Source organism: Saimiri boliviensis, chromosome 15 (genome assembly GCF_048565385.1).
Source record: "Saimiri boliviensis isolate mSaiBol1 chromosome 15, mSaiBol1.pri, whole genome shotgun sequence".
NCBI lineage: Eukaryota > Metazoa > Chordata > Mammalia > Primates > Cebidae > Saimiri > Saimiri boliviensis.
In genome coordinates this window covers 31635365-31662932 of record NC_133463.1, presented here as the reverse complement: position 1 = coordinate 31662932, position 27568 = coordinate 31635365, and the positions used below count along the sequence as shown (strand labels likewise).

At 37.5% G+C, this 27568-nt stretch overlaps 2 protein-coding genes across 6 annotated transcripts in view; one reads left to right on the top strand and one right to left on the bottom strand.

Annotated features, from left to right (window-relative positions):
* Positions 1–27568, top strand: part of PLEKHF2 (pleckstrin homology and FYVE domain containing 2) — a 362342-nt gene that overhangs the window by 118842 nt on the left and 215932 nt on the right. The gene's annotated exons all lie outside the window — the stretch shown is intronic.
* CFAP418 (cilia and flagella associated protein 418) lies at positions 1913–27363 on the bottom strand. Of its 3 annotated transcripts, XM_003938751.4 has the most exons (6): positions 26955–27343; positions 21970–22057; positions 18491–18555; positions 17872–17937; positions 9285–9380; positions 1913–4785 (listed from the first exon to the last, which is right to left on the bottom strand). In XM_003938751.4, the coding sequence occupies exons 1-6, from the start codon at positions 27107–27109 to the stop codon at positions 4632–4634; spliced, it is 624 nt and encodes a 207-aa protein (XP_003938800.1). In that variant the 5' UTR covers positions 27110–27343; the 3' UTR covers positions 1913–4631. The 3 variants fall into 3 exon arrangements, with proteins under 3 accessions (XP_003938800.1, XP_010347687.1, XP_074242943.1); XM_010349385.3 differs by lacking the exon at positions 9285–9380 and having other exon boundaries at positions 26955–27348; XM_074386842.1 differs by lacking the exons at positions 1913–4785; positions 9285–9380 and adding an exon at positions 4795–9284 and having other exon boundaries at positions 26955–27363.

The following is a 27568-nucleotide window of genomic DNA, read 5'->3' as shown; positions in this document are numbered from 1 at the left end:
ACCCACTTAGGTTTAAGCCATACAGAAAGAGGCAGGTTAGGAGGAGTATCTTTTTTCTTTAATAGGAAAGTTGTGGCTTCAACTTACATAAAATAAAGCTTGCCATGTGTACAGTCACTAGTTATAAAAATAATGATAGCATTTCTGCTTTTCTCATAGGGAATAAATGAAAGAAACATCTTTACAAATGACATGTTGTAAGAAACATGCCACACTATTACTTCAATTTAGACAGTATTCATTTTAGAAGGAAAAAGAATGAGAACAAAGCACCGTAAAAGACAATGTGGTGATCCTCAAGGATCTAGAACCAGAAATACCACTTGACCCAGCAATCCCATTACTGTGTATATACCCAAAGGACTATATATCATTCTACTATAAAGACACATGCACACATATGTTTACTGCAGCACTATTCACAATAGCAAAGATTTGGAACCAACCCAAATGCCCATCAAAGATAGACTGGATAAATAAAATGTGGCACATATACACCATGAAATATTATGCAGCCATAAAAAAGTATGAGTTCGTGTCCTTTGCAGGGACATGCATGAAGCTGGAAACTATCATTCTCAGCAAACTAACACAGAACAGAAAACCAAACATGGCATGTGTTCACTCCTAAGTGGGAGCTAAACAATGAGAACACATGGATACAGGGAGGGGAACATCACACACTAGAGGCCTGCCTCAGGGTGGGGGACTAGGGGAGGGATAGCATTAGGAGAAATACCCAATGTAGATGATGGGTTGATGGGTTCAGCAAACCATCATGGCATATGTATAATTATGTAGCAAACCTGCACGTTCTGCACATGTACCGCAGACTTAAAGTATAATAATAAAAAAGAATGAGAACATTTATTTATTAAGCACCTATTCTGAACCAAACACTATGCTAGTCACTTTTTACATGTTATACGATTTAATCCTTAAACTTACAAAAGCAGTATTACAATTCATATAGATAAGGTGAATGAAGCCCAAAATGTCACATAACTTTCTAAGGCACATGACTCTGAACTCTAATTTTGTCACACTTCATTTTGTCATCTCTTATCTCAAGGCATTTGGGGAAAGTCAAATTTAATTATCATGCACATATCTATATATAAAATGCAATCTTTTTTCTTTTTTCTAAAAGAGATACAATAAGATGTGAAATCTCTAAAGAGATTGTGTATTTTAAATTTTTTGTTTGCATGTGGAACTATTTTATGCAAGCAATATACAAGAGATATTGCTGATTACTGGGAGCAGTAGGTTGGCTGATAGAGATTTTGTTAAAACATTACAGCTGAGAAATATCGGCATTTGAAATTTACGACTAAGCTTTATCACAATACTTTTGGACACAAAGACCTTCTTTTTCTTTCATACTCTTAAATATCAATAAGAGAAAGAGAAAGCAATTCAGATTTACAGTCTGATGACATCTTCTCTGGCCCAAGGAAAAAAAGGTACTAAGTTTATTGACATCAACAGATTAGTTCTGGGCATATACCACCAAGTCAACATGACCTGTTCTTCCTAAACTTGGACCTGTTGCTTTGAAGACCCATGTTATTTTACAAACGCATGTACACACACTCTCTTTACACATCCATGTATACACATACACACACACCAGAGTTATCGCATGCTTCTCCTCCTCAATGTAAACAAGTTATCTGTTTAACTGGATGGTTGGAAACTTTTCTGCTCACATAAAGCAAATTTTTTTTGACTAGGCATGGTACTTTACACCTATAATCCCAGTACTTTGGGAGTCTGAGGTGGGAGGATTGCTTCAGCTCAGGAGTTCAAGGTTGCAGTGGGCTATGACCAGATCACTGCCCTCTAGTCTGTGCAAGAGAGAGAGACCCTGTCTCCCTACCCCCAAAAAAGTTATCAAAATGACTTCAAATTAATGTCCATCCAAATGAATATTTTATTATAAAATAAAAGAAGTAAATAAATACAGAGTAATTATTTATTACTTACTCATTTCTAGGCAGGATAAGGGTCTGAGAGTATAATACAGTTCAAATAAAGAAGTTACCTGGCTTAACAATAGCCACTTGCAGAAAATTATTATAAATATTAAAAACAAATAGGCAAACATCTTGAACATTTTATAGGCTTTGCATTTTAAAATTACAGCTGATTAGAAACTATACTTTTCTTCTATACCGATACTAAAATAGTTGCATTTTCAGCTTAAATTACAACAGTTAATAATTTCTGCAGTTGTATATAAACATAATATTCTTTCTACATTTTAGTTTAAAATTGTACTATATTAAAAAGCTTATAAAGTACATTGCCAACAAAAATGGAAACTCACACATATATTTCTGACATTGGCGGACTCTTATAATTATTATGTTATGGAATGCCAAACATAGGCAATGTATATAAGTTTTAGGATACTTAAAATGAAATAATAAAAGAGAAAAAAAACCAGGACAACTTTGTTCCTTCAAAGTAGAGGCAATGTAGGTTACTTTGGAGGCTGAAGTGGGCGGAGATCGAGGCCATCCTGGCCAACATGGTGAAACCCCATCTCTACCAAAAATACAAAAATCAGCTGGGTATGGTGGCGGGCGCCTGTAATCTCAGCTACTCCAGAGGCTGAGGCAGGAGAGCTGCTTGAACCTGGGAGGCGGAGGTTGCAGTGAGCCAAGATGGCGCCACTGCACTTCAGCCTGGCAACAGAGTAGCACTCCAGCCTGGCAACAGAGTAACACTCCATCTCAAAAAAAAAAAAAAAAAAAAAAAAATTCAAATTAGAGATTTACTAAATTTGCTTACTGGAATAAAAAAGAATTGCACCATAATGAATAATGTGCCAAATGCTATAAGCTTCTGAATGTGTTGATCTTGTTGCTCTGCTATATTTTGTAACAGTTGACTTCAATCAACATCCCCCTATATTTCTGACTCAATTACATGTAGATATAACTTTACGGATGTATTTTTATTGAAAGCTAAACTCTGTCATAATATATTTTTTGAGACAGGGTCTCACTCTGTCATCCAGGCTGGAGTGCAGTGGTGCCACCTTGGCTCACTGCAACCTCCGCCTCCCAGGTTCAAGCAATTCTTCTGCCTCAGCTTCCTGAGTAGCTAAGATTACAGGCATGCAGCACCACACCCAGCTAATTTTTGTATTTTTAGTAGAGATGGCGTTTCACCATGTTGAGCAGACTGGTCTGGAACTCTTGACCTCAGCTGATCTGCTCGCCTCAGCCTCCCTAAAGTGTTGGGATTACAGGTGTGAGCCACCACGCCCGATCTGTCATAATATCCTTAATACAAAAGTATGAGCATTGGCCATTATAAGATCTATTCTGTTGTAATGCTAGACCTACTACAGTAAATTTCACAAGTATGTAAATGTGTCATGGCTAGGAAAAGGATTCTAATGATCAAATCTTCCTCCCTTCAGTAGGGTGGCTGGAACAAATTCAGCATAAGACTAAGGGTACAACTTTGTTGGAATTATTCCCTTTCAGTATGCCCTGTGTCACACATTTGAACTATATAGTAGACACATGTAGCAGAGAGTCTGTGGCAGATTGGAAAGCTCCCAGAATCTCTCAATGGGGTTGGGAGCTAGAAATTTTGAGGGATCTGATTTCCTGAATGTGCTGCTATTGTAGGGTTCCTTAGATCTCAGTGATGTCAGGAGGGAGCCCAACAGGTTACCTGCTGGTTCAGATATGCTTTGTCTCTTCATGTACTCACCTAATAAATGATATATCAACCTGATCCTACAAGAAAAGTCCACAGTCTGCCTGAAAAATTATCTTACTTGCTGTTTTCTTCACTTGATGGAGTTTTAGGTATTAAAGGATAGAAAATAGTTGAAAAATCCAACAATAACCTGTATGCTTTAGAGTTTTTGTGATTTTCAGACGCATCAAACTTTTTATATATTATTGAGTATTGAAAAGAGAAAATAACTTTCAATATCTAATAAACAAAAGAGGGACAATAAGCTAGAACTAGTAACATATATTTAATTTTGTACACAACATTGCCTTGAGTTTGTGAGGTAAGATCAACTATGAGGCAATGTTTTTGCAAAATACCTGTAACTCCTGAATACCCTTTAGTTAGCCACTGATCACCTGGTTTCTTCCACGTCTAAATTATGATCTTTGCCAACAACAGATCTGTCTGGAGGAAGTGTTGTAGACACCCCTAAATGACCTCTCTGCCCTGGCCGGCTTTATCTGTTTTAACTGCTACAAGTGGGGAATGTTTTGCTAAGTGTATTAGCAATCAATGTAGAAGTTACTAATGAAAAACTAGATATTTGTATGAAACTCCATAATTAAACTTCTATTTAACAGAAGACAGATTAGTAAAGAATAGATGCCTGTTACTTACTAAGTGAAACACCCATATATATATATATATATATACATATATATATATATATATGAAAAAAAATTCCAAAGTGTTATAATAATCTTCCTTAGTCCATTTGGTCTTAAAAACTGTGTGTAGTTGTATCAGTAAAATTCACTGCCTTTTCCCACAGGGAATGTATTGCTAGGGACCATTGCCTAAACATTATGATGATTAACGGATACTGCTCTCATGGATGCATCTGTCCGAATGTGCAGTCTACATTCTTAATGTTTACCACAAACCCAACGAAGCTGATGATCTGTCTGAAGGTCGGTCAGTTCTTCAATAGTTCTCCAGCTACACTGGCAGGCATATGCTCGTGTTCCTTTCTTCTTTATCAACTTTGCTTTTAATTTGTGGAATTCTGGTATGTTGTTCCTATTAGTAAAACAGGAAAGTTTTAGCATAGTGGCTCTGTACAGTGTTTAATGACTCAAAAAAAAAAAAAAGTCATTATTTTTTTTGAGAAAGAGTCTCACTGTTACCCAGGCTGGAGTGCAGTGGCATGATCATGGTTCACTACAGCCTTGACTTCTCAGGCTTCCATCTCAGCCTTCCAAGTAGCTGGGACGACAGGCATAAGACTAAGATTATAACTTTGTTGGAATTATTGCCAACTGTGCCCGGCTTAAAAGTTTTTTTTTTTGTGTGTGTAGAGATGAGGTCTCAGTATGTTGTCCAGACTGATCTGAAACTCCTGGACTCAAGTGATCCACCCAGCTCAGCCTCATAAAGTGCTGAGATTACAGGTGTGAATCACGGTGCCCAGCCTATTTTCTTACCTTCCTAGTACATGAGCACTGGACAACCTAGATCCCTCACACTAACATTAGAAGACATGCTTCAGCGTTCTCTTTCTGATGGTATTTCTTTGATAATCTGTACTTTTCATGGCAATTCTCTAAGACAATTTATTGATGGTTGTAGAATACAGTAACCCAAAGGGCTGGAGATTTACTGATTTGTCCTATCAGAGATGAAATAATATGAAAATTGGGTGGAAAGGATGGTGGCTCATCTCCTATCTCAGATACTCAACTATGCCATATTTTAAAACCCTTCAATATGGCAAGTAAAGAGAACATTAGAGGCATAAAGATCATAAACTTCTGATGAATTAACTATGGAAAATTTTCATCAGTTTCAATAATCTGCTTATTTACTCATACTATCAGTAACAAAAATGTCTATCCTGAAATACATATTAATGATGTTGAAATAATTAAATCAACAAGTAGGGCTATTGTAAAAATGATAACCATTGGATTTGATACTATCATAAAAAAGACTACAGACGTTTAATTAATAATTTTCGTGACATTCCATGTAATGAGTTAATATAAACATTGTGTGGCAAAGAAAAATGGAAAAAAGTTAAAAATAAAATGATGAAAAAATACAGAGTGAAAGGATGAAATATAGCATGAATGCTAGAAAAAGATACAGCATCTAAACATTATTTGTGGGTATTACTGCAACAGAAGGCAGGCTACACAGTGCCCTCTGGTGGTCAATGGCCACACATTCAGTACTAATCACATTGTACAAAATTCAGGCACAATTTAGAAGGTTAGAACCTAACAAAACCTGAGATTTTCCAAGCCAACGTCTGATTTCAGGAAACGGTCTGACCAGCTAAATGACTTAGCTGTGGGAAGAAATGAATAATATAAATTTTAACAAAAAGAAAAAACCCCACCAAAACTAAGCTGTTGAGGAAAAACGTCCTTTATTTGATCTGCAAAATATTTTGAAAACTTAACATTTGATACTTGACTGAATCCTTCGAGATTTTAGATTAGGAATCATAAATAGGCAGGGATCTAATTACGACATTTCAAATGCTTTTTAAAAATGCACATATCTTAAAAGCTTAGGGAAAAATCATTCCATTCCTTAAAGAAAACACATGATTTAAGATAAAAATAAAAGCATTTTCTTCAGCTGTTGTAGCAAGGTGGTCAATAATTATAGTTTACACTCCTTTTAGAATGTTCTAAAACTCAGCCGTGTGTGGTGGGTCATGCCTGTAAACCCTGTATTTGGGGGGCCGACATGGGTGGACTACTTGAGCTCAGGAGTTTGAGACCAGCCTGGGCAACATGGTGAGACCCCCATCTCTACAAAATTAGCTGGATGTGGTAGCGTGCACCTGAATTCCTGGCTACTCAGGAGGCTAAGGCTGGAGGATTCTTTGAACCTGGGAAGTAGAGGTTGCAGTGAACTGAAATTGCGCCACTGCACTCCAGCCTAGGCAACACAACTTGTGAGACTCTAGCTCAAAAAAAAAAAAAAAAAAAAAAAGTTCTAAAACTTCTCAAAGCTAGGATACATTTATTTCTCTCATCTGTAAAATAAAACAATAAAATAACTGCACAGCATTTCACTGTGTAACAAGTGTGCAGATCGACACTGCTAAAAATAAATGGCTCCCTGTGTTCTGCTGGACATTGAAGGGTACTCTACAAACCTTTTAACTTGTCTTTGGTCACTGCCTACTTCTGGTTTCCTCAGTGACTATTCCATATCCTCTTCGACTCCCACTCCTCTCCCTTATTTTCAGCAGATCACATCTTCATTCTCAAAACCAGGCCACCAGGTCTGAAACCCTTCAATTTCCTGGCAAGCTCTCCCTGAACACATCAGTACCTTGCTGGTTCCTCAGTCACAGAGGTCTTCCTTTTCCCATCCAAGGCTCACCTCCCATCAGCGCTCTTGGCCCTACTGTCTGTACAACCTTCCTACTCGCATGCTTGTCCCCTCCCATGTCTCCTTCCCCTGGGTTCCTCTCATCTTATGAGCCCAGTATCTAAGAGTGTCATAGACTAGATGCTGAATAATGCCTACTGGATAAAGAAACACCAGTATACTGTACAAAACAACTATCATATCAGTGATTTGTATCCTGATGGTGGAGACTGCCTTATTTCTTTAGTTGTTCCATTTTCTTATCTCCCAAACATATTCCTAAGTGTCTTGAGAACTGAGACAGTATTTTCGACTGATTTAAATAATGACTACTTGTTTATTTTTAATAGTATAATAAATCCTCTGGTTGTCACTGTTTTATCTAAAAGCACACATATTTTTAAACTAGGCTGCCACAGATCTCGGGTAAACCAACTGCTGTTCTTGATGACTCTGAGATACGGCAAGCAGTGCCGACTAAGTTATCCACAGTTGATGCCTGTGTTCATCACCGTCTTGATGTTACATGCGTTTATTATTCTATGATGGTTTTATAAAAATTCATGCTTCATCTTGGTGACATATGGGGATTATTAACCACTTATTAGATTAACTAGTAGATAGTAAATAGCAGAGGGTTTAGAAAAGTCAGAGAAGGAAAAGTGAACCTGCAGTTAAAAGCTAACTTTTTCACTAATAAAAAGTGGGCTAAGCCTAAAAGTATGAGTTCCTGACCTCGGATTTTGGGAATACATTAGGCTTTATTTGGGTTGGAAACTGTGAAACTTTTCAAGTTATAATTTTTCCATGTATTTTTATATTTGAATTGTGTGTATGTGTATGAAGAGGATTCAATGCTTCATAGATTTTTAAAGTGGTTCTTGATGTGAAAAAGTTTAAAAACAATTAAATTAGGGTATATTCATAGATTTACCCAAGAATGTTTGCCAAAGGAGGTGTAGGGGAAAGTCTCTTACCCTTTTCTTTATGCTACTAAAAAGTGCTGCAATAATATACTGTATTAATTTTTAGCTTTAAATTTCTATTTGAAAATGTCAATGAAAAGTTCAAATATATTTTTAAAATCTGTAACACCTTACAGATATTAGGTATGCCGTAAGTGTACAAGAATGTACAAATTATATAAATATGAGTAAGACATTATCTCAGCCACAAGAAAGGTAGTAATACACCACCCTAAGCGCTTCAGTTTTATATTACAGTATGTAATATGTCCAAAGCACCACGAATGCACAGGAAAGGAAGAGTTTTCTTTCAGTCAAGAGAGTGGTGAAAGAATCGTGGAAGACCCGTGACGTACTGCACTCTGAAGGACAGGTAGGGTTTAGGTAGATAAAATGATAGGAAGGCATCCTAGGAGGTAAAGAGGTTGTACAAAGTCAGAGGGAATGGGAGCGGAGTACTCTGATGTAGCTAAAATCTTGTAAAGGTGAAATATACATTGTGGGAAGACCAAGCTGGATGATGGATGGATGGGGGCTGCATTGCAGAGGGTCATGAATGCCATGCTATGGAATTTGGACACTATTCTGTAAGTGGAAGAGTGTTGGGCAGGACAGTACACTCTGAGCTATGCTTTAATTCTGAACAAGGGAAGGATGGTCTGAAAGAAGAGACTGTAGGCAGAAAAACCAGTGAAAAGGCTACTTCTGTATTCTTGTCCAGAAGTAACATGTCCTTATCTAGGCTGACAGCAGACAGATGGAGAGGAGACGGATGATAGAAACACAGTCATGCATTGCTTATGCTTTGTTAGGCAATTCCCTCATTGTGTGAACATCATAGAGTGAACTTATACAAACCTACATGGTATAGCCTACTACACACCAAGGCTATATGGTATAGGCTACCGTTCCAAGGCTACAAGCTTCTACAGCATGTTACTGTTTACACCAGCATCACCACAAACACGAGCAATGCATTGCAGTACAATATTACAGTGGCTATGGTGTCACTAGGTGATAGGAATTTTTCAGCTCCATTATAATCTTATGGATCCACCATGTATATGCAGTCCATTGTTGACTGAAACATCGTAATGTAGCACATGACTGTAGTGAAGAGGTGAAACCCATATGATCTGGCCAAATCCACTGAGAGAATACGTCAAAATAAGAAATATGAAGTACTTGGTACATTTTTCAGAGTGAAGTTCTTTAGCAACATACCTGAAAAACAGATAATCACATGATTTGTCCCACATATAGTCATCATAGCTTACTACCAAGAAATCACAGGCTATACAACGCAGATGGTCACATGCTCTGTTCAGAGAAAAAAGAATGGTATATTAAAGATTACTGGAATCTTTAAATGTGAAAACATGGTGATTTATTTATAGGACACACCATATATTAGATTACTGAATAAACAATAGAAAAGTACAGATTAATTTGATTATAAATGTTTATACTAAAGCATTATTTATAGTCTAAACCTTAAGGTTAAATTTTTGCACAAACCTACCTATTTTACTACAATCTTGTACAATGAATATTCACATATATAGATATAGGAGAAAATAGATTTGTAGATCTTTTAATTCCGTGGTGTTTTCAAATTATGTCTGAGGGAGAACTTTTAACTTGTAACACTTTAAAGATATTAGATATGCTGTAAGTATATTTAAGCTAACTTCTTTAAATGCTTCCCTTCCTACTGGAATTTTCAGGAATATCGCCACCAAAGAATATGTCACATTACATTGAAATGAATCTGCTTTTCCCATAAGCTGCTAAAGTGCTGGGAAAAGATCGTATTTGTTTCTACTTTCTCACAACTTGGCATAATGTATTCATTCACTCACTTAAAAAATACTTATTGAGAGTCAAGTATGTGTTAGTGAGATTCTGTCTTCATGGGGCTTCATCTGCAGTGAGAGAAGAAACAAACAATATTCACTAAATTATAAAGTATGTTAGAGGTTACAAGTGCTTTGAATGAAATAAGTAGAGTAGGGTAAAGAAAACTGGGAGTATGAGGAGGGGATGGGTTCCAATTTCAAATAAGGTGGTCTGCACGGGCCTCACGTAGAAGGTATATCTGAATAGTTTTTTTAAATGGAGTGGTAACTGGTAAAGGAAGTGGGTTTAAGAGATTATGTTTAAGAGAGGAGGAAAAAGAGCATGCTGCGTGTTGATGTTCAAGATGCAGTGAAGAGCAAAACTCCGATAATGTTGGAGAGAGTGGGCAGAACTGCTAGAATGACACTTAGCATACAATAGGTATTTAATGAGTATCTGAGGAATTACAATTACAGGCAACCCTCAAAATGCAATTATATATATACAACATAGCAACTATAAGAGTAAAATATTACAGAGCAAGGTAAAAAAGAATTATGAATTGCTGCTGCAAACCATTTGAATGCTATAATAATTCTGATGTACTTTAAGGAAACCCTCCATTGTTTGGAGTGTTCAAAAACGAGAATCAACACAGATGCATTTGATCATCAAAAAATTAAAAGGACATGTTTTTCAGATGCCAAAAGACAAAAAAGGCAAAGAGACTAGTAACAGAGTGGAAGAAAACATTTCATTTTCAACACGCGGTTAAATAGTTACACTACACACAAAATGCTTACTAATGACAAAAAAAAAAAAAAAAGAACAATAATCACTGTCTGTAGCACAGGCAGCAAAGAATAGTAGTTAAGGACATGGACTCTGGACACAGATTGCCTAGGTTCAAATGCTGATTCCACTATTTACTATCTGTGTAACTGTTAAAAATAACTTTCACATGACTCAGTTTCCATATCTGTAAAATGGGGATAATAAAAGTACTCAAACACACTTCATAGAATTACAACCATGAGATATATTTTTTCATCAATTAATTTGGGAAAAATTAGCACTTTCATATGTTTTTAGTGGGTATGTGAGCTGCTATAGCCTTTTGGGGAAATTCTTGGTATTATTATTATAATTTCTTTTTTGAGATGGAATCTCGCTCTGTTGCCAGGCTGGAGTGCAATGGCGCTATCTTGGCTTACTGCAACCTCTACCTCCCAGATTCAAGCGATTCTCCTGCCTCAGCGTCCTGAGTAGCTGGGACTACAGGCATGCACCATCATGCCCAGCTGTATTTTTATTTTGTATTTTTAGTAGGACAGGGTTTGACCATGTTGGCCAGAGTGGTCTCCAGCTCTTGACCTCGTGATCCGCCTGCCTTGGCCTCCCAGGTATTACTTTTAAATTAAAATTTATACCTAGCCATTATACTAGCAATCCATTTTGGGATATGTACAAATAAAAGCACCAGTATATAAACATATATCTCAAGAATTTTTACTTTAGTATTGTCAAAGTGACAAAAAACAGGATACTACCTGATTATCTATCAAAATGGGAAAAAACCTGAGTAACATGCAGTGTATTTATACTATGGAATATCAGGCAGTTGATAAAGAGCATTGGTTAGATTTATTTACTAACCTGGAGGGACATCTGAAGAAAGGTGTACACTAACATATACAGCATGATCCTGTTTTTGTAAAAACAATCCCCCACAAAAATTCCTATATAGATGGCTCTAAGTTTACAAGGAGCAAAATGTAGAAAGTTATATACTACCTAGTAACACTGGTTGCATCAGGAGTAATTGAATAAAGGGAAGGAAGGGAGATTATTATCTTCTTCTTTATATGTGCTTCAATTTTGTTTTTCTTCTTTCAATAACCATATAATACTTCTGTAATGAAAACATTATATTTTTTTCGTTTATTTCCTTTCAAAGTTCAGATATGCTAATTTCAAAATTGCAAATACTTCTGGCCTGAAAGTTTGAGAATAAATGCTTTATATGTCTAAAAATATGAACCACAATAATAATGAAACATTTAAAACCTATACAAGTTTCATAGGCAAGTCCATATTTTCTTTCAAAGTGTTAGCAATTTATGAAGTTGCATTTCTACATTTGGAAATTCTACAACTACATTTGTACACATTTGAACTCAGATTTCGAATGTACAAGTCAGGAAATGCAAAGTGATAGTTTCCAAAGCTACTATGACCTGCTTTCTTATGCATACGTAGTTTATTACACGATTGCACAGAGTGTTAACTTTAATGCCTTAATACATATGTGCAATTTGGCTGAATTATTGCTGTTGTGGGAATTATAATTTAGAATTTCCTGACATTTTGTATGTGTAAAATCTCAACCATAATGTTAAATACAGCTTTTTAATTTAATTTAAAATTTAGTAGTTTATTCAAATCTATTCACACTACCACATTTTCCTACAAACACTGTCCTTTGAGAAACATAAAACTAACTTGCAGCTAAGAAATCATTCCACTGCTACAATTTCCTCTATTAGATCATAATTAGTACCAGTCTATGGAATAATCCAGTCTTGCAGTAGTTTAAAAAATAATTAGGAGAGTAAAATTTGATTGGCTTGAAAATGCCTTCATTTTATCTGTACTACTTGTTGCTGCCACCGTCCTTCCTACTACTATTCTCTCCCCTTTCCACCAACCAGTAAAAGGCAAATCGTTTTCTAACATCTAAAGTCATTCAGCACTACGTCAAACCAGAGCTGTATCTAGAAATCAAACAAACAACACAAACAGGCAGGATAGATTTGATTTCCTTTATGCTCTGGTCATGTAAATCAGTACTTCTTTTCATGACTGAAATATATTTCTGTTTCATAGCTATGAACATAAAAGCATATCTAATATAAAGTCATGACTCCAGTGAAAGACAAACGATCAGGTCTTTCCTTCTAAAATGTAGAGGAAATCACATATAAGACGTCACCAATAGCTTTGTTCTTTTGTCCAGCTAATAAGTAGAATTCGCCGTTTTACAGATGTTTATGATAAGAATGCCCCAAAACCAACCCAATATAATCTTCTGCCCAGATACTGTGGTTCTCTGTTAAATCCTATCAGATCTGCACAATGGGACCACAGAATCTTGGTGTTTAAACAGTTTGAAAGTAACAGCAGTTCCAACAGCAACATCAGCTAAGATTCTTCCCACTTACATATATTACATGGCTTTCTGCCAAGTGGTGTCATAGAAAGCATAATGGATTAGGAATCAAGTCACCAATTTGAATCCTTGCTTTGTAATATTTGATATGACACATTATTTGGGAGTTAATTTTTTTTCTCCTTTTTTTTTCTCTTTTTTTCTAGAGTTATTCTTAACTTTCTCTCTTACCTCCCTTAGTTACTTAATCACTGGATTCTGTCAATTCTATATTCTAAATATTTCAAATTTGACTTTTTCCCTATAGCCATTGCTACCACTGAGGTCACAGCTCCCACCGTCTCTTTCTTGGACCACTCTAATGACTGCCTGTTGACTAGCCTTCCTGTGTCCTTTCCTGTTTTGCCCCTCCAACTACCAAGCCATTTTCTGCAGAGCAGCCAACATGACTTAAGAAACACAAATCTGACCCACTGCACACAGGACATACCTTTTCCAAAATCCTCCAGAGGATTAGAGGACCTGAAGCTGAACGTCCCTCTACTCTCTCTCCAGCCCCATCAGCAGCCATTCTTTCCCTAGTCATTATGCTCCAGCATGGCCAGATGCTCTCTGTTCCTTCCTCCGGAGGAACACCACCAGCTCCACCCCTTCCCAGGGATCTTCTAAACATGTGTGCTCTCTGGCTCCAATGGTCACCTCTCTTTGCCTAATTCTTACTCATTTTTCAGATTGTGGTTTGGTTATCTGCTCAGAGAAGTATTCCCTGACCCTTCATATTAGTTAGTGTGTCCATCATCTATGCTTATAGTATCCCGTACTTTTCCTTCATGCCACATATCCAATGGAAATTAAATACTTATTTGTGGAATCATGTATTCAAAGCCTATCTCCTCACCTAGACTGAAAGCTCACTGAGGACAGAAAGTATCCATTTATTTGTTCATTTAATCCCTAGGACCCACCAGGTGGTTAATTTGTGTTTGACGAATTTAACACAAGTACCTCAATCTCTTCATTTTTAAAATGGAGGTAAAAATTCTTGATCAGAATCTTGGTTTTTTTCCTCTGTGGAGCAGGTAAATGAATATGCATATATAAAAAGTGCTCTGGACGGTATAAACTTCACATATAAAATGTTACAAATGCAGATGAACACGCATTTATCTTTCTATGGGCGCAAATTCTGTGTCATGAAAGGAGCATCTAATAAAAGATCTGTGAATATAAACATTTACCTGTGCATATATATGCAACTGGTATCTCTTCTCACAGCTGTGCAGGAGGTAGAAATGGGGTATAATTGATTTTGGCATCCCACTGGACTAACGGTATGCGATAGGAGCCTTGAGCTATGAAAGCGGCTGTTCTTTGGTTTACTGAAATTCCATCTAGCAAAGATTTCATCTGTGCTAGAACTAAGTCAAAGTACACACAAAATATTTCATATATAAGAAAATCTTAATGAAATATTTACTTTTTAGGAGTAAACCAGAATGTGTTTTTTAAAGATCATTTTTAAAAACGAAAGGCACCTATAAGTATATGTATTTCCTGAGATAAAATGGAAAATAGTAGAATATAAGATTCTTGTCCCTGAGCTATAACATAATGAGAAAGCAGAAATAATGGATGAGAAAGATACCATAATTAGAACCCAGTGTGCCTGCAGTACTGTGCCTGTCTTTTGCACTACAGGCACAGTTTTCAAGCATTATTTCATTTAATCCTCAGAGTATCTCCACGAAATATGTTTTTTTTTTTTTTTTTTTTTGAGACAGAGTTTCGCTCTTGTTACCCAGGCTGGAGTGCAATGGCGTGATCTCGGCTCACCGCAACCTCCGCCTCCTGGGTTCAGGCAATTCTCCTGCCTCAGCCTCCTGAGTAGATGGGAGGCGCCACCATGCCCAGCTAATTTTTCATTATTTTTAGTAGAGACGGGGTTTCACCATGTTGACCAGGATGGTCTCTATCTCTTGACCTCGTGATCCACCTGCCTCAGCCTCCCAAAGTGCTGGGATTACAGGCTTGAGCCACTGCGCCCGGCCATGTTTAGTTTTTAAGAGTGAGGAAACAGGTTTTAGAAGATAGCATCCCTTCTTAAGGCTTCAGAGCTTATTAGTGGCAAAGTGAGGCCATAGGAGTAATCATCTGCTTCTTTGTTCCTCACTGGCCAATGTTTTGCCTTTTTTTTTTTTTTTTTTTTTGAGGCGGAGTTTCGCTCTCGTTACCCAGGCTGGAGTGCAATGGCGCGATCTCGGCTCACCGCAACCTCCGCCTCCTGGGTTCAGGCAATTCTCCTGCCTCAGCCTCCTGAGTGGCTGGGATTACAGGCACACGCCACCATGCCCAGCTAATTTTTAGTATTTTTAGTAGAGACGGGGTTTCACCATGTTGACCAGGATGGTCTCGATCTCTTGACCTCGTGATCCACCCGCCTCGGCCTCCCAAAGTGCTGGGATTACAGGCTTGAGCCACCGCGCCCGGCCACACTTCTATTATTGAATACAGTTAATGTGCCACAGCGATGTTTTGGTAAACAATGGACCACATACCACAGCGGTCCTATAGGATTATAATGGAACTGAAAAATTCTTATTCCTAGTGACATCATAGCTGTCCTATATAGCACAGTGCTTACTCATGTGTTTGTGGTGATGCTGATGTAAACAAACCTACTGAGCTGCCAGTTGTATAAAAATAGCACATACAATTATGTATAGTACTTAATACTTGATAATGATAATAAACTATGTTACTAGTTCAGTTTTTACTAAACTATAGTTTGTATCATTATTTGAGAATGTACTCCTTCTACTTAATAAAAAAAATTAACTGTAAAACAGCCTCAGGCAGGTCCTTTGGGAGGTATTTCAGAAGAAGGCACTGTTGTCATGACACCCCCCCCACCCCGCCCCAATGAATACCTTCCAGTGGGGCAAGATGTGAAGGTGCAGGACCATTATATGGATGATCCAGACCCTGTATAGGCCTAGGCTAATGTGTGTGTTGTCTTCGTTTTTAACAAAAAAAGTTTAAAAAGTAAAAAACAATGAAAAAATAGAAAAAAGCTTATAGAATAAGGATGCAAAGAGAGAAAATATTTTAGTATAGCTGTACAATCTGCATTTTAAATTGTTACTATAAAATAATCAAAAGTTAAAAAATAAAAATGTTTATAAATGAAAAATGTTTCATCAAGCTAAGGTTAATACTATTAAAGGGTTTCTAAATTAAACTTAGTGTAGCCTACGTTACAGTGTTTATAAAGTCTATGCTAGTGCACAGTCATGTCCTAGGTCTTCCCAGTCACTCACTACTTACTCACCCAGAGCAACTCCCAGGCCTGCAAGCTCCGTTGATGCTAAGTGCTCTATACAGCTGTACCATTTAAAAAATCTGAATGCCAGCACGGTGGCTCACACCTGTAATCCCAGCACTTTGGGAGGCCCGGGCGGGCGAATCACGAGGTCAGCAGTTAGAGACCAGCCTGGCCAACATGGTGAAATTCTGTTTCTACTAAAAATACAAAAATTAGTCAGGCATGGTGGCACATGCCTGTAATCCCAGCTACTCAGAAGCTTGAGGCAGGGGAATCACTTGAACCTGGGAGGTGGAGGTTGCAGTGAGCCGAGATCACTCCACTACACTCCAGCTTGGGTGACAGAGTGAGACTCCATCTCAAAAGAAAACCCACAAAAAACCTTTTATACTGTATTTTTGCTGCACCTTTTTAATATTGAGATACACAAATATTTGCCATTGTGTTACCATTGCCTATAGTATTCAGTGCAGTGATATGCTGTATAGGTTTATAGCCTAGTAGTGTGTAGTAGGCTAGTGTATCATCTAGCCTAGGTGTGTAGTAGGCTGTATCATCTAGGTTTGTGTAAGTATGCTCTACGATGTTTGTACATGAGGAGGTCACCTAATGACATATTTCTCAGAATGTATCCTTGTTGGTGACACTTGACTATATAACAGTTATCCCTCCAGAAATGTGATCAACATGCAATAATATAACTTATGCCTTTTTTTCCTAAAAAATTAACAAAAAATAAGTGTTTTAGAAATAACTAGATAAAAATATTCAATAAAGTAAGCTAGGTAAGTAGGCCTCTGCCAAAAATAGAACTAAAAGCAGCAGAAGAGTGGGATTTGCTTAAAACCAAACTGTTTGCCTATACTATGAAAATGCGAATAGAACGTGCTAAGATTATGGGGCTATTACGGGTTTGGGGGAGGTGGCATCATGACTATAAGACTGCCCAGAAAGAGGTACTGAGTGAGAAAGTGGGTGTAGGAAGGGCAAGGAAGAGACAAAGAACATAGGATTTCTGCTTTTGACATATGTAAACATGTAAAATCAAGTGACTATGCTTGAGAATGCTTTGGGTAATGCAGACCTGTAGCTCTGCATGCTAACTGGCCAAGGCAGTGTGGGTAAGGCATCATGTATCTGCTTGCCCACTTTGCTTCAACTGCCTTACTGACTGGCTTCCACTGCCTGGAAGGAAGTTCACTCTCCTGTGTCCTGTGGAAACAACGCTGGGATTGGAGTGATCCAGGCATTTCAAGTGGGGCTTAGAAAGAGAGCATCAATACAATGAATAATATATACCCAACATCACAGCTTTCAATAGCTATCATCCAAGAATAATGAACAAATAATTCTTAGACTGGCTAATAAAAATACCTCTCCTTATAAAACTGATGCCAAGATGATAAGAATGACATTTTAACAACTGGGCATCCATTTGGAAAAAACCCAGTAAAAAGTATAATACATTTCTGACAACCTACCTCCATGAAATACTTGTTCCAATCCCACATGGAATAGAGCTTCCACCAAGGTACACCGGACTGCAACTAGACGTGTTTAACAGATGCAAAAATATGAAGTTATAACAAAAAGTAGGAGAATTTGGCCCTGTTAAAAATTTCTTGGTTTTACTGACTTTATGTTCTTGTAATCAAACTGTATATTTTCCCTAGCAAACCAATCATTTCAAAGAAGACATATTTATTGTAGGATCACTGCTTTATTGGATATAACCTGTACATTCAGGAACACTCAAGGAGTTAAAATGAGTAAAGGAAAAATGTGTTTGCCAAATAAGGTAAGGGACGAAGCAAATACTGAAGAATATAACAGACCATTAATTTTGAGAAACTGTTCACGCTTTTTTTTAAGCGGCAGAAAATTATTTACAATAGCAATAATTCCCCATTTAATTTCCTTTATACGAGATCACAGACCATAAGAACACTGAAGATATTGCTATTGGTCTTTCTCCTGAAGGCCAACCAATGCTTTGTTGTTCAATCTCACTGCTGCTTAAGTGGTAACAAAATCTACTAGACTATGCTCACAGTGTTTGCTCAGTAGTATGTAGAATTCACCAAAGAAATCTCAACTTACCTTTTACCACGGCCTTGAATGGAAGCTCTGACAGATGTGTTACAGGAAGATTTAGATTTTAATTTCTGTTAAAAAAGCAAAACAATAAAAGGCCACAAGTAACTTAGAAAACTGTAACATGAAAACTAATATTCTTTATAACAAGACTATTTTCTAACTGACTTAAATACAAATTTTGATGGCATCATTTTTAAGTTTCTGAAATAAAAACAATGATTAAACCTTTTAAAGGCAAAAGGGAAGTAGAACTCCCTAAGGAATTTGCAAATTACTCTACTAACTTCTAGGCTAGGAAACTGATATATTGCCATTATTAGCATGCTAAGATTTAGAGTCACTTTATAACTCTTCAGTTAATATTACAGCTCAATGATTTAATATGAAGGACCTGCTATTTAAAACTTCATTCTAGAAAAATTCAATTGAGGAAGAAAAAAACCTCAGACTCATTTTTAAAGGCTGTGAATGTGCGTCATGTGAACTAAAATTAAACTAACCAAGCTCCTGTGTAACTTCAGGAATATTAATTTTGATCAAATAGAATGGTATCAACCAATAAATGTTCAAGGAAAATGTAGAGCTACCTAGTCACAACCATACAGTAGTTCCTATATGGTTACATAATATCATCATCATTAGCAAGCATTTATTAAGTGTTAACTGGTATATGGTACCAAACAACATAAACCAACCACACACTAGGACCACCGCCAAGGAGAGGAAGTGAGATGGAGAAAAGGCAATTTAAACTATGCAGAGACCTGCCTTCATTTTACATAGTGAGTGAGGAAATTTAATAGAGGTAAAAATATTGTTTTACTATTTCTCTCAACTCTTATTTGATGTTAAGCAGAACTGGAAAAAATTTTGGTACGTCTGAAAAATAGTAATTTGCACAAGTCTTTCTGTTTGCGAAGCATGTTTCATGCACCATCCAAACTCAGGTTTATGACTCTAAGCTGACACACTCTGACGTTTGTTGTTGGTTCCTGGGCTTTCTTGTGTGGCTCTGGGAACAGTTCAGAAATGCAACAGAATGGGAAAGCAGGGGGTGAGGTGGGGGAGTAGTATTTTCAGGGCATAATATTAACCACTAATGACAATGTCAGCATAGACCATCTATTTATCAATGCTTCTTAATAACTGTTTTTTTTCCCCAATAAATGTTTTACTTAGACCTGTTGTCTCCTTTGAAGGTTGAAAAATTGTACACAATACATAACTAAAAAAGGAAAAGATCATGCTTAAAAATTTATTTCTTCATTATTGTAAGAGCTACTTTTATTTCAAATTAGTATATCTTAAACCCAAACCAGAGAAGTATTTTTCTTCTGAAACACCTTAACTGAAGAGATAGCGTACAGATATGCACCCTATAGTACTTAATAATGAATAATATTAATAACTAATGAAGAGCAAGAAAATGATGTAATTTTTTCCTACTATTAGTACTAATTGGCATTACTATTCCATGCTTACGCACTTACTCGGCACTTATGAAGTATTCTGTTTGCAGGGTACAGGTGACCCTTGAAAAACATGGGTTTCAACTGCGCAAGTCCACTTTTGTGGAATTTTTCCAATCAAACAAGGATTGGAAATCCACTATTTGTGGCATGCAAAACCCCATATATAGAGGCCAATTTTTCACATAGGTGGTAATATAGGGCTGACTGTGAAACTCGAGTATGTATGGATTTTGGCATATGTGGGGGTCCTGGAACCAATCCCTTGAGTATACCGAGGAATGACTATTTAATATTGCTACTGTGTTGACATATTATTTAACTCAGCATCAGCTTATTAATTTACTTCAGGTGAATTGAAAATGTTTAATTTTGAAAAATTCAAATTTTAAAATCTATACTAGTCATTTGATTTTTAGTCTGGCTGACAAAAATACAAATGGTCCCTCTCCATATTCTTACCACTCCCATTACCTAGCTATTTTCAGTCCACTGTTTTGCTTTTATCTTCCCTATCCTTTAAAAAACAAAAGAAAACAAAACCCCCGGTACTATATTTATTTCTTAATTTTTTTGCGTAAATTAGACTTCTATTTTGTATCTTTCTTTTAAATCAAACAGACATGCTTGACACACACCATACTGATAAAAATTAAAATACATAAATTCTCATATACTGCCCAGTATGAAAATGTAAGTGATCAAGGCACTTTGGAAAACAATTTGGCAATGGGTAGAAAAGTTGAAGACGAGCACACCTCATGACCTGGGAATTCCTGTTCTAGCTTTATGCATCCCACAGAAACTTCCGTATATGGGTAAAAAAAGCCATGCAAAGATATTTAATGAAGGAGTAATCAATGGTTTTCCCTGTGTACATGTTAAAATGTGTGTGCCTTTTCTCCAGTTATTTGTAATAGCAAACAACTGGGCACAATCTAAATGTCCATCAGCAGGGAGGTAGGTAAGTAAACTGCGGCAGAGTTCTACAATGGACTACTGTACACTGTTAAAATTGTTTATGGTTATATACAAACGTAATAAAAGTATAAATGTGTGGATGGAAAGGCTAAATGGTTATCTTTGGGAAGGAAGTCAGCAGAGGAGGATTTAGAGAGGTCTTAAAAACTATATCTCTAATTTGTGCTTCTTTTAAAAAGGTCCAGAGAAGCAAATATGGCAAATATTATGTGTTTAATATGGGTGGCTGTCTTGGTATGTTTAGCACATAGGTTGCTGTTACATTATTCTGTGAACTTTTTAAATGGTTAAAATAGACACATAAACATTTAAAAAAATTAAATATTAACAATTTATTGCTTCATGGGATAAGAGCAATGGCATTTCATGTGAGGTGCTAAGCACATTCCTATAATGAAAGCTGTTTTTGGCCTTTTAGAAAAGTGTTCTTAGAGGATACAAATAAATACAAGTGACCAGCTGGATGTGTGAGTTGACTTCTATGCTAACAGCTTTTCTAATTTTTTATTCTTACTGATAAATGTACAGGAAAACACATACCAAGAGTGTCTAATATTTTACTACTTCTACAGCTCTTTAAGTGTAATAATTTCTTTTTTCTTTTTTTTTTTTTTTTTGAGACGGAGTTTCACTGTTGTTACCCAGACTGGAGTGCAATGGCATGATCTTGGCTCACCACAACCTCTGCCTCCTGGGTTCAAACAATTCTCCTGCTTCAGTCTCCCGAGTAGCTGGGACTACAGGCGTGCACCACCATGCTCAGCTAATTTTTTTGTATTTTTAGTAGAGACGGGGTTTCACCTTGTTGACCAGGATGGTCTTGATCTCTTGATCTCGTGATCCACCCGCCTCGGCCTCCCAAAGTGCTGGGATTATAGGTGTGAGCCACCGCGCCCAGCCTAATTTCTTTAAGTAATTCTGTTTCTCAGAATTCAAAAGATAATCGGAAGCTATTTTCATCTTCTTTAAGTTATTCTAAACATGTCTTGAAATAATGAAATAATTACTACATATTTCTAACACTTGACTTACAGACTGTTTTTTGTCCAAGGTGGGCTCTTCAAATATTTCATTAATCAGACTGTCAAGATCATCTTCTCTTTTAAATGTTTCCGTTGATCTGAAAACATACACACAGAAAACCCACCTGAAGTTTATTGGCAGATAAAGCTAGTATCAGAAGAGTTTTAAGTCCATTACTAGAGTTGATAATAGAAAGATAAAAGTGATTATAATTTTTTTCACTGTGGATACAGTCTAAGTTTGTTGAGACAGATATACTTTATCAGGTACAAATTCACATATGTTCTATACTATTATATACTTAAAATGAGACATTTAAAACTATATACATTATATTCAAGAGAAGCTGGGTATGTATTTATCTAAATTATATCAAGCACATACTTAGAGAATACAAAATATGTACAATGATAAGCAGAACCAGATACTACAAATAATGGTAATTTTAACCAGTCATTCTTTGTTTCTAAAAGTTCCATTGTAAGTCAACCATATCTCTTTACTAGAGGAGCCGAAGGTCATGTAATCAAATGACCCCTCCCCTGCCCAAAAAACGGTGCTATTTGTTAGACAGAACATCTCAACTACTCAACTACCTCTACCTTCTGCAGGCAAAGCCATCACTGAATTATTAATATAAACCACTACTGCAAATAACTTCTATTTAATAGTTGATGCTAAATAGCTAATAGCTAAAATAGTATTTACTGAATACTTACTATATCTCAGGCATTGTCCTTAGCCTTTACACGAGCATATATTTAACCCCACTTTTTTTAGACGAAGAAAAGGCATCAAGAGATTCAGAAATCTGTTCAAGGTCATATAAATAGTGGGAAGAAAGGCTTGAAATGGAATCTGGGGCAGTCCATGCACTTAATACTACATAAGACTAACTTTCTTTAGTGTTTATATGAAGTAGATGCTGTACATCAACTTCATAACTTCATTATTTGTTTTAGAAGACAACTTTTTTTAGTCAAACTCTCTAATTTCAGAAATGTATTTACTCTGACAATTCTTAACATTGCCTGTCTTTGTTACATCTTGGAGTAAAATAATTTAACCTGATTTAAGAAAAGCAAGAGACTGCTGTTTACTACCTAATGGTTGATTCTATCTCCAGGCTTAGCTTTTTCAGTTGTACTGTAACTTTTACCCTTAATGTCTTTCACTATATACCGGTTTCTTCCCTTGACTTAGGAGTATTCTCAAGGCTTTCCTCTTCAAAGAGACGTTTCAAAAAACTCCTCTTGAAGCTTCTACCCTTTCTTACTCACTACTGAAGAATAGTCTATATCCATGATTTCTACTTCCTTACAAGTAGATTAGATTTAAGCATCAGTTGGGTGCTAATCCTAGACCGGGGTTTCTGAACCTTGGAACTATTGACATTCTGGGTCAGATAATTCTGTAGGGCATGTAGGTGGGGGCAGGAGACTTGTATATTGCAGGATGTTTTACAGCATCTCTGGCCTCTACCCACCAGATGCTATTAAATAATAGGATACCCTTCCTCAGGTATGACAATAAAAAATGTCTCTAGACGTTGCCAAATGCCCTTTTGGTGGCAAAATCATCACCAGTCTAGGCCTACTACTGACCTACTTTAAATTATTTAATCTCTCTGAACCTCAAATATTTTATCTATAAAAATGATTATCTACATGGCTATTTAAAATTGCTTTCAGGTATCATATTCTATTTCTGGCCTCTAATCCCTTAACTATAATGAAACTCTTCTCTCAAAGGTTTCCACTGCCCAAATCACTACAGTATAATGGCTGTTCTCAGTTCCAATCCTCTTTAATCTTTCAGAAGCCTCTGACACTGCTGGGTATCAATTCCTTATATTTCTTTTTTGATAGGAGGTTGCTAAGATGTCCCTTAAAATTCTCTCCTTTGGCTTTCAGGACATACTCTCTGGGTTCTCCTCCCTCATGCAGTTTCACAATTTCAAGAATCAGATGCATTGAAACTCCACCAACCTAATCAGTACTGTTATAGATCCAAATTGCCAGCTTACATAATATTCTGGTCTCTTCTTAGATCATGAAATTTCACAGTGCCTACACTTGCCTATGCTTTGCTATAGTAATAAGCCAACATTTCATTGAGAACTCATAATTTTAAAGCACCGTATAAGACTTTTTTTGGTCTTTTGATGTGATAATAATCTTAATAAAATGTTAATCAAATAATCTTAATTAAATCTTAATCTTAAGCTTTTACTGGTTCCCTCTCTGTTTCTGACATTCTAATTTTTTAAAGATAGTTTCTGCTGAAAATAAAAGGTATATTCAAAATAAAAGAAATTGAAACACTTAAACCTATAATTAAGTGTGAGGTATGTATGAGAGGTATATGTAGAAAACTTAAATCTAGATCTACTATGTCCTTGTGACTTAGCAATATGACTTTAGGCAAGTAACTAAGCATTGATTTAGTCAGTGAAATGGGGATAACAGTATTCATCTCATGGGGTTGTGAAGATTAAATGAAATGACATATATAAAGCACTTAGCATACAGAAAGAATTCAATAAATGTTGGCTATTATTATTATAGCTGTCATCTAGAAAGCTATATTATCTTTAAATATTCCCATCTGCATCATCCTGACCCACTTTATTCCTATTGCAGTTCTTCTCAACCCATATCAGTCTTAAAAAAAAAAAAAAACCAATCACATATTTCTCTTTATCATTCTGAACACTTAACAATTGGATGTTTTGACCTCTTACATTAGCAGTTGTTCCTGGTGTCCAGATGTAGCATGGTCATTTACAGTATTATTTGCAAAGCTATCATTTGAAGAGGTAATATCAGTATTTTGACTTTTATATGAAATATAGGTTATACTGCTATACAATTAGTAAGTAATCTCCTGTTAATAAATTCAAACATAAATTGCTTCCTAGCTTTTAAGTACCAATTTTGGTTCAAGGAAAAATTTTAATATATTATATTAGAATCCAGGTTGGGACTATATTTGGTATAAGGTTTAGGCCCTTTGTTGCTGTTTTGTATAATTTACAACAACATTGCCAGATGAAAAGTTTTCTTATAAATGACAAGAGTACTGGCTCACTACAGCTTTTATGTTATTTAGTACTAAAAAATCTAATGTATCAAGGTGGGCTGAGGTACTAGAAACATTATGGATGAATTTTAGTAGAGCAAGAGCAGGCATGACACAACCCATGGTTGGAGAAGACCCGCATAGATAGTCCCTTCCATTTTGAGCAGCTTGCTTCAATACAGCCTGCTTCTCTGCGTGCTAGTTCTCCTAAGATGAACAGCTCTGAAAAGCTCCTTGATAGATTCGCTCTAACCCCTAGAAGGACAAATGACAAGTACTAAAGAAATTGCAAAGTAACACTGCTGTGGGATAGGGATGGTAGACGTGCTAATAGGTACATAGGGAATTCCAGTATACAAAACAATAAAAGTTAATGAGAGTGATATTTACAACATCCAGCCAAATGGGTGTTAGCCTATTCATAGTAATTATACTTGTCTCTTAGTTTTGTTTTAAAATGCTGCTCAGAACTCAACTAATTTTTAGAAATTTTATGTACTCCTTTAGAATTTTTTCAATGCTTTTATCTTCGGAGAGTGAATTTTTATAAATAAATGTCATTGGAGGTAAGCCTGTGAATTAGTAATGGAGTTGGCTGGTACTTTGGGAAATCACACATACAGCCACTAAAAAACCAACACCAAACCAAAGATGCAGTCAAAAAATTAATAAAGATGACGTTCTTAGATTGATCCAAAGTTGCTTCTGTGTAATTTCACAAGCGTTTTCAAAATATTCTAGGCAAGAGGCAATTTCCAAAACATTCTAGCAAGAGTTACTGCAGTCTCTCATGCCATCACTGTGAAGGACAATACTCTGATGTGAACATTTTCTTTTTTGAGGGGTTGTGGGGGAAATGAGGAAGTGAAGGGAGTCCTATGATTTAATAATTACGTAGAGAAAAACGACTGGTAGAAAGGTAGTTTTTAGATCAAAAACCAAAATAAGAAATGCCCCTAAATTTCCCTTTGTATACCTGGGACCCTTAACTAGGGGGCCATGGAGAGAAGAAAGGTAGTTGGTTTAATGTTCATAATAATTAATCCTTTTGTCATGAATCTAATTTCATCTGAACTCCCTGAGTTAAAAAATAAAATAAACTGAGCCAGTTGTGATGCCTTACACCTACAATTCTAGCACTAAGGGAGGCAGAGGTGCGAGGACAGCTTGAGGTCAGGAGTTCTCAACCAGCCTGGTCAACACAGTGAGACTCTGTCTCTACAAAAAATACAAAAATTAGCCGGGTGTGTAATCCCAGCTACTAGGGAGGCTGAGGTGGGAGGAATGCTTGAACCAGGTAGTTGGAGGCTGCAGTGAGCTATGATCGCGCCAGTGCACTCCAGCCTGGGCGACAGAGCGAGACTCCAACTCAAAAAAACAAAACACAAAACTCAGCTAAAGACAGACTAGAAGGGAATTGTTTTCTCCTTTCTTAACAGCTGGTCCCCGGATCGGCCTGGGGAGTGGGGTCTGAGGTAAAGGGACGAGGTTGTCTAACAGGGCACCTCACAGGGAGATGAGAACTGCTCGGCCGCACTGAGGCAAAATCTGGGCGAGGTCAGCACAGCCCTCTCGGGGCTAAGGCGGCGTCTGAGCTGCATCACGGTCCCCGACTAGAACCTCCCAGGCTCTGGCAGGCAGAAATAAACCCGAGACCTACACGGGCCGCGGGCTCGGCGGGAGGGGCGGGGCCGGCTCTCCCGGGCTGGCCGGGGCGGAGTCTGCGCCGAGGGCAGAGAGGCCAGAATCCTCTTAGAGGGTCCAGGAGGGTGGGACACTGAGGGTCTGAACCCCGACACAAGGAGGGGCTGGAGGTCGCGGGCAGGTTTCTTTTGAGTTGGGCGGCTGAGGGGCGGCTTTAGGGCCTGGAGCAGGGCTTTACTAGAACAGTCCACCCCTCCCGCCCCGTTAACCTGAGATTCTCTTTCGCCTCGGCTTGGTTCTGGTCGCTGCTGTGGGTGCCGCCACGGCAACCTTTGGGTTGCTCAACCACGCCCCGTCTTAGAAGGTCGGGTGTGCAAAACTTGGACTCCACTTCATCTAGGAGCTCGTCCAGGTCCTCCGCCATCTTGAATCGCCTGACCTTTGTCCCCTCGAGTCGCCGAAGCTCCGGTGTTTCCAGGGGTAACGCGAGGTCCCGGCACAATAGGCGTCCCCGCGCATGCGCACCGCGTCCCGTGGCGACCCGAGGCGCTCACCAGAGTTCGCGGCAAAGAACATGGTGGGTTTGTGAGGGGCGGGCGCCTGCAGGGACGGAGGCCGTAGCTCTCCCTGCCCTGTGTCTGTGTGACTCGCGATGCTTTGCTTTTCTTCCTTCCAGGTTGTCCGGCGTGTTTCGTCCAGTCTCCCCCTCCTGGGCCCACATTGTAACCACAAGCACACTGTCGCGCCCCATCATTCTCTCCTTTCCCGTTTGGGTTCCTGTCGTGTTCCATCCGTTTCTAAATCCCTTAAATCTGCGGAAGGTTGGAGGAGAACACTCTAAAACACAAAGTACGTGTTTACTACGGCAAAACGCTAGCGTTCC

Coding starts and splice junctions, on each gene's coding strand:
- CFAP418 (XM_003938751.4), bottom strand. CDS start 27,109: ATGGCGGAGGACCTGGACGAGCTCCTAGATGAAGTGGAGTCCAAGTTT. Junction 17,938..18,490: donor ATTCAAGGCCGTGGTAAAAG/GTAAGTTGAGAT, acceptor AAACACGTCTAG/TTGCAGTCCGGTGTACCTTG. Junction 4,786..9,284: donor TGTGATTATCTGTTTTTCAG/GTATGTTGCTAA, acceptor TTTTACTAATAG/GAACAACATACCAGAATTCC.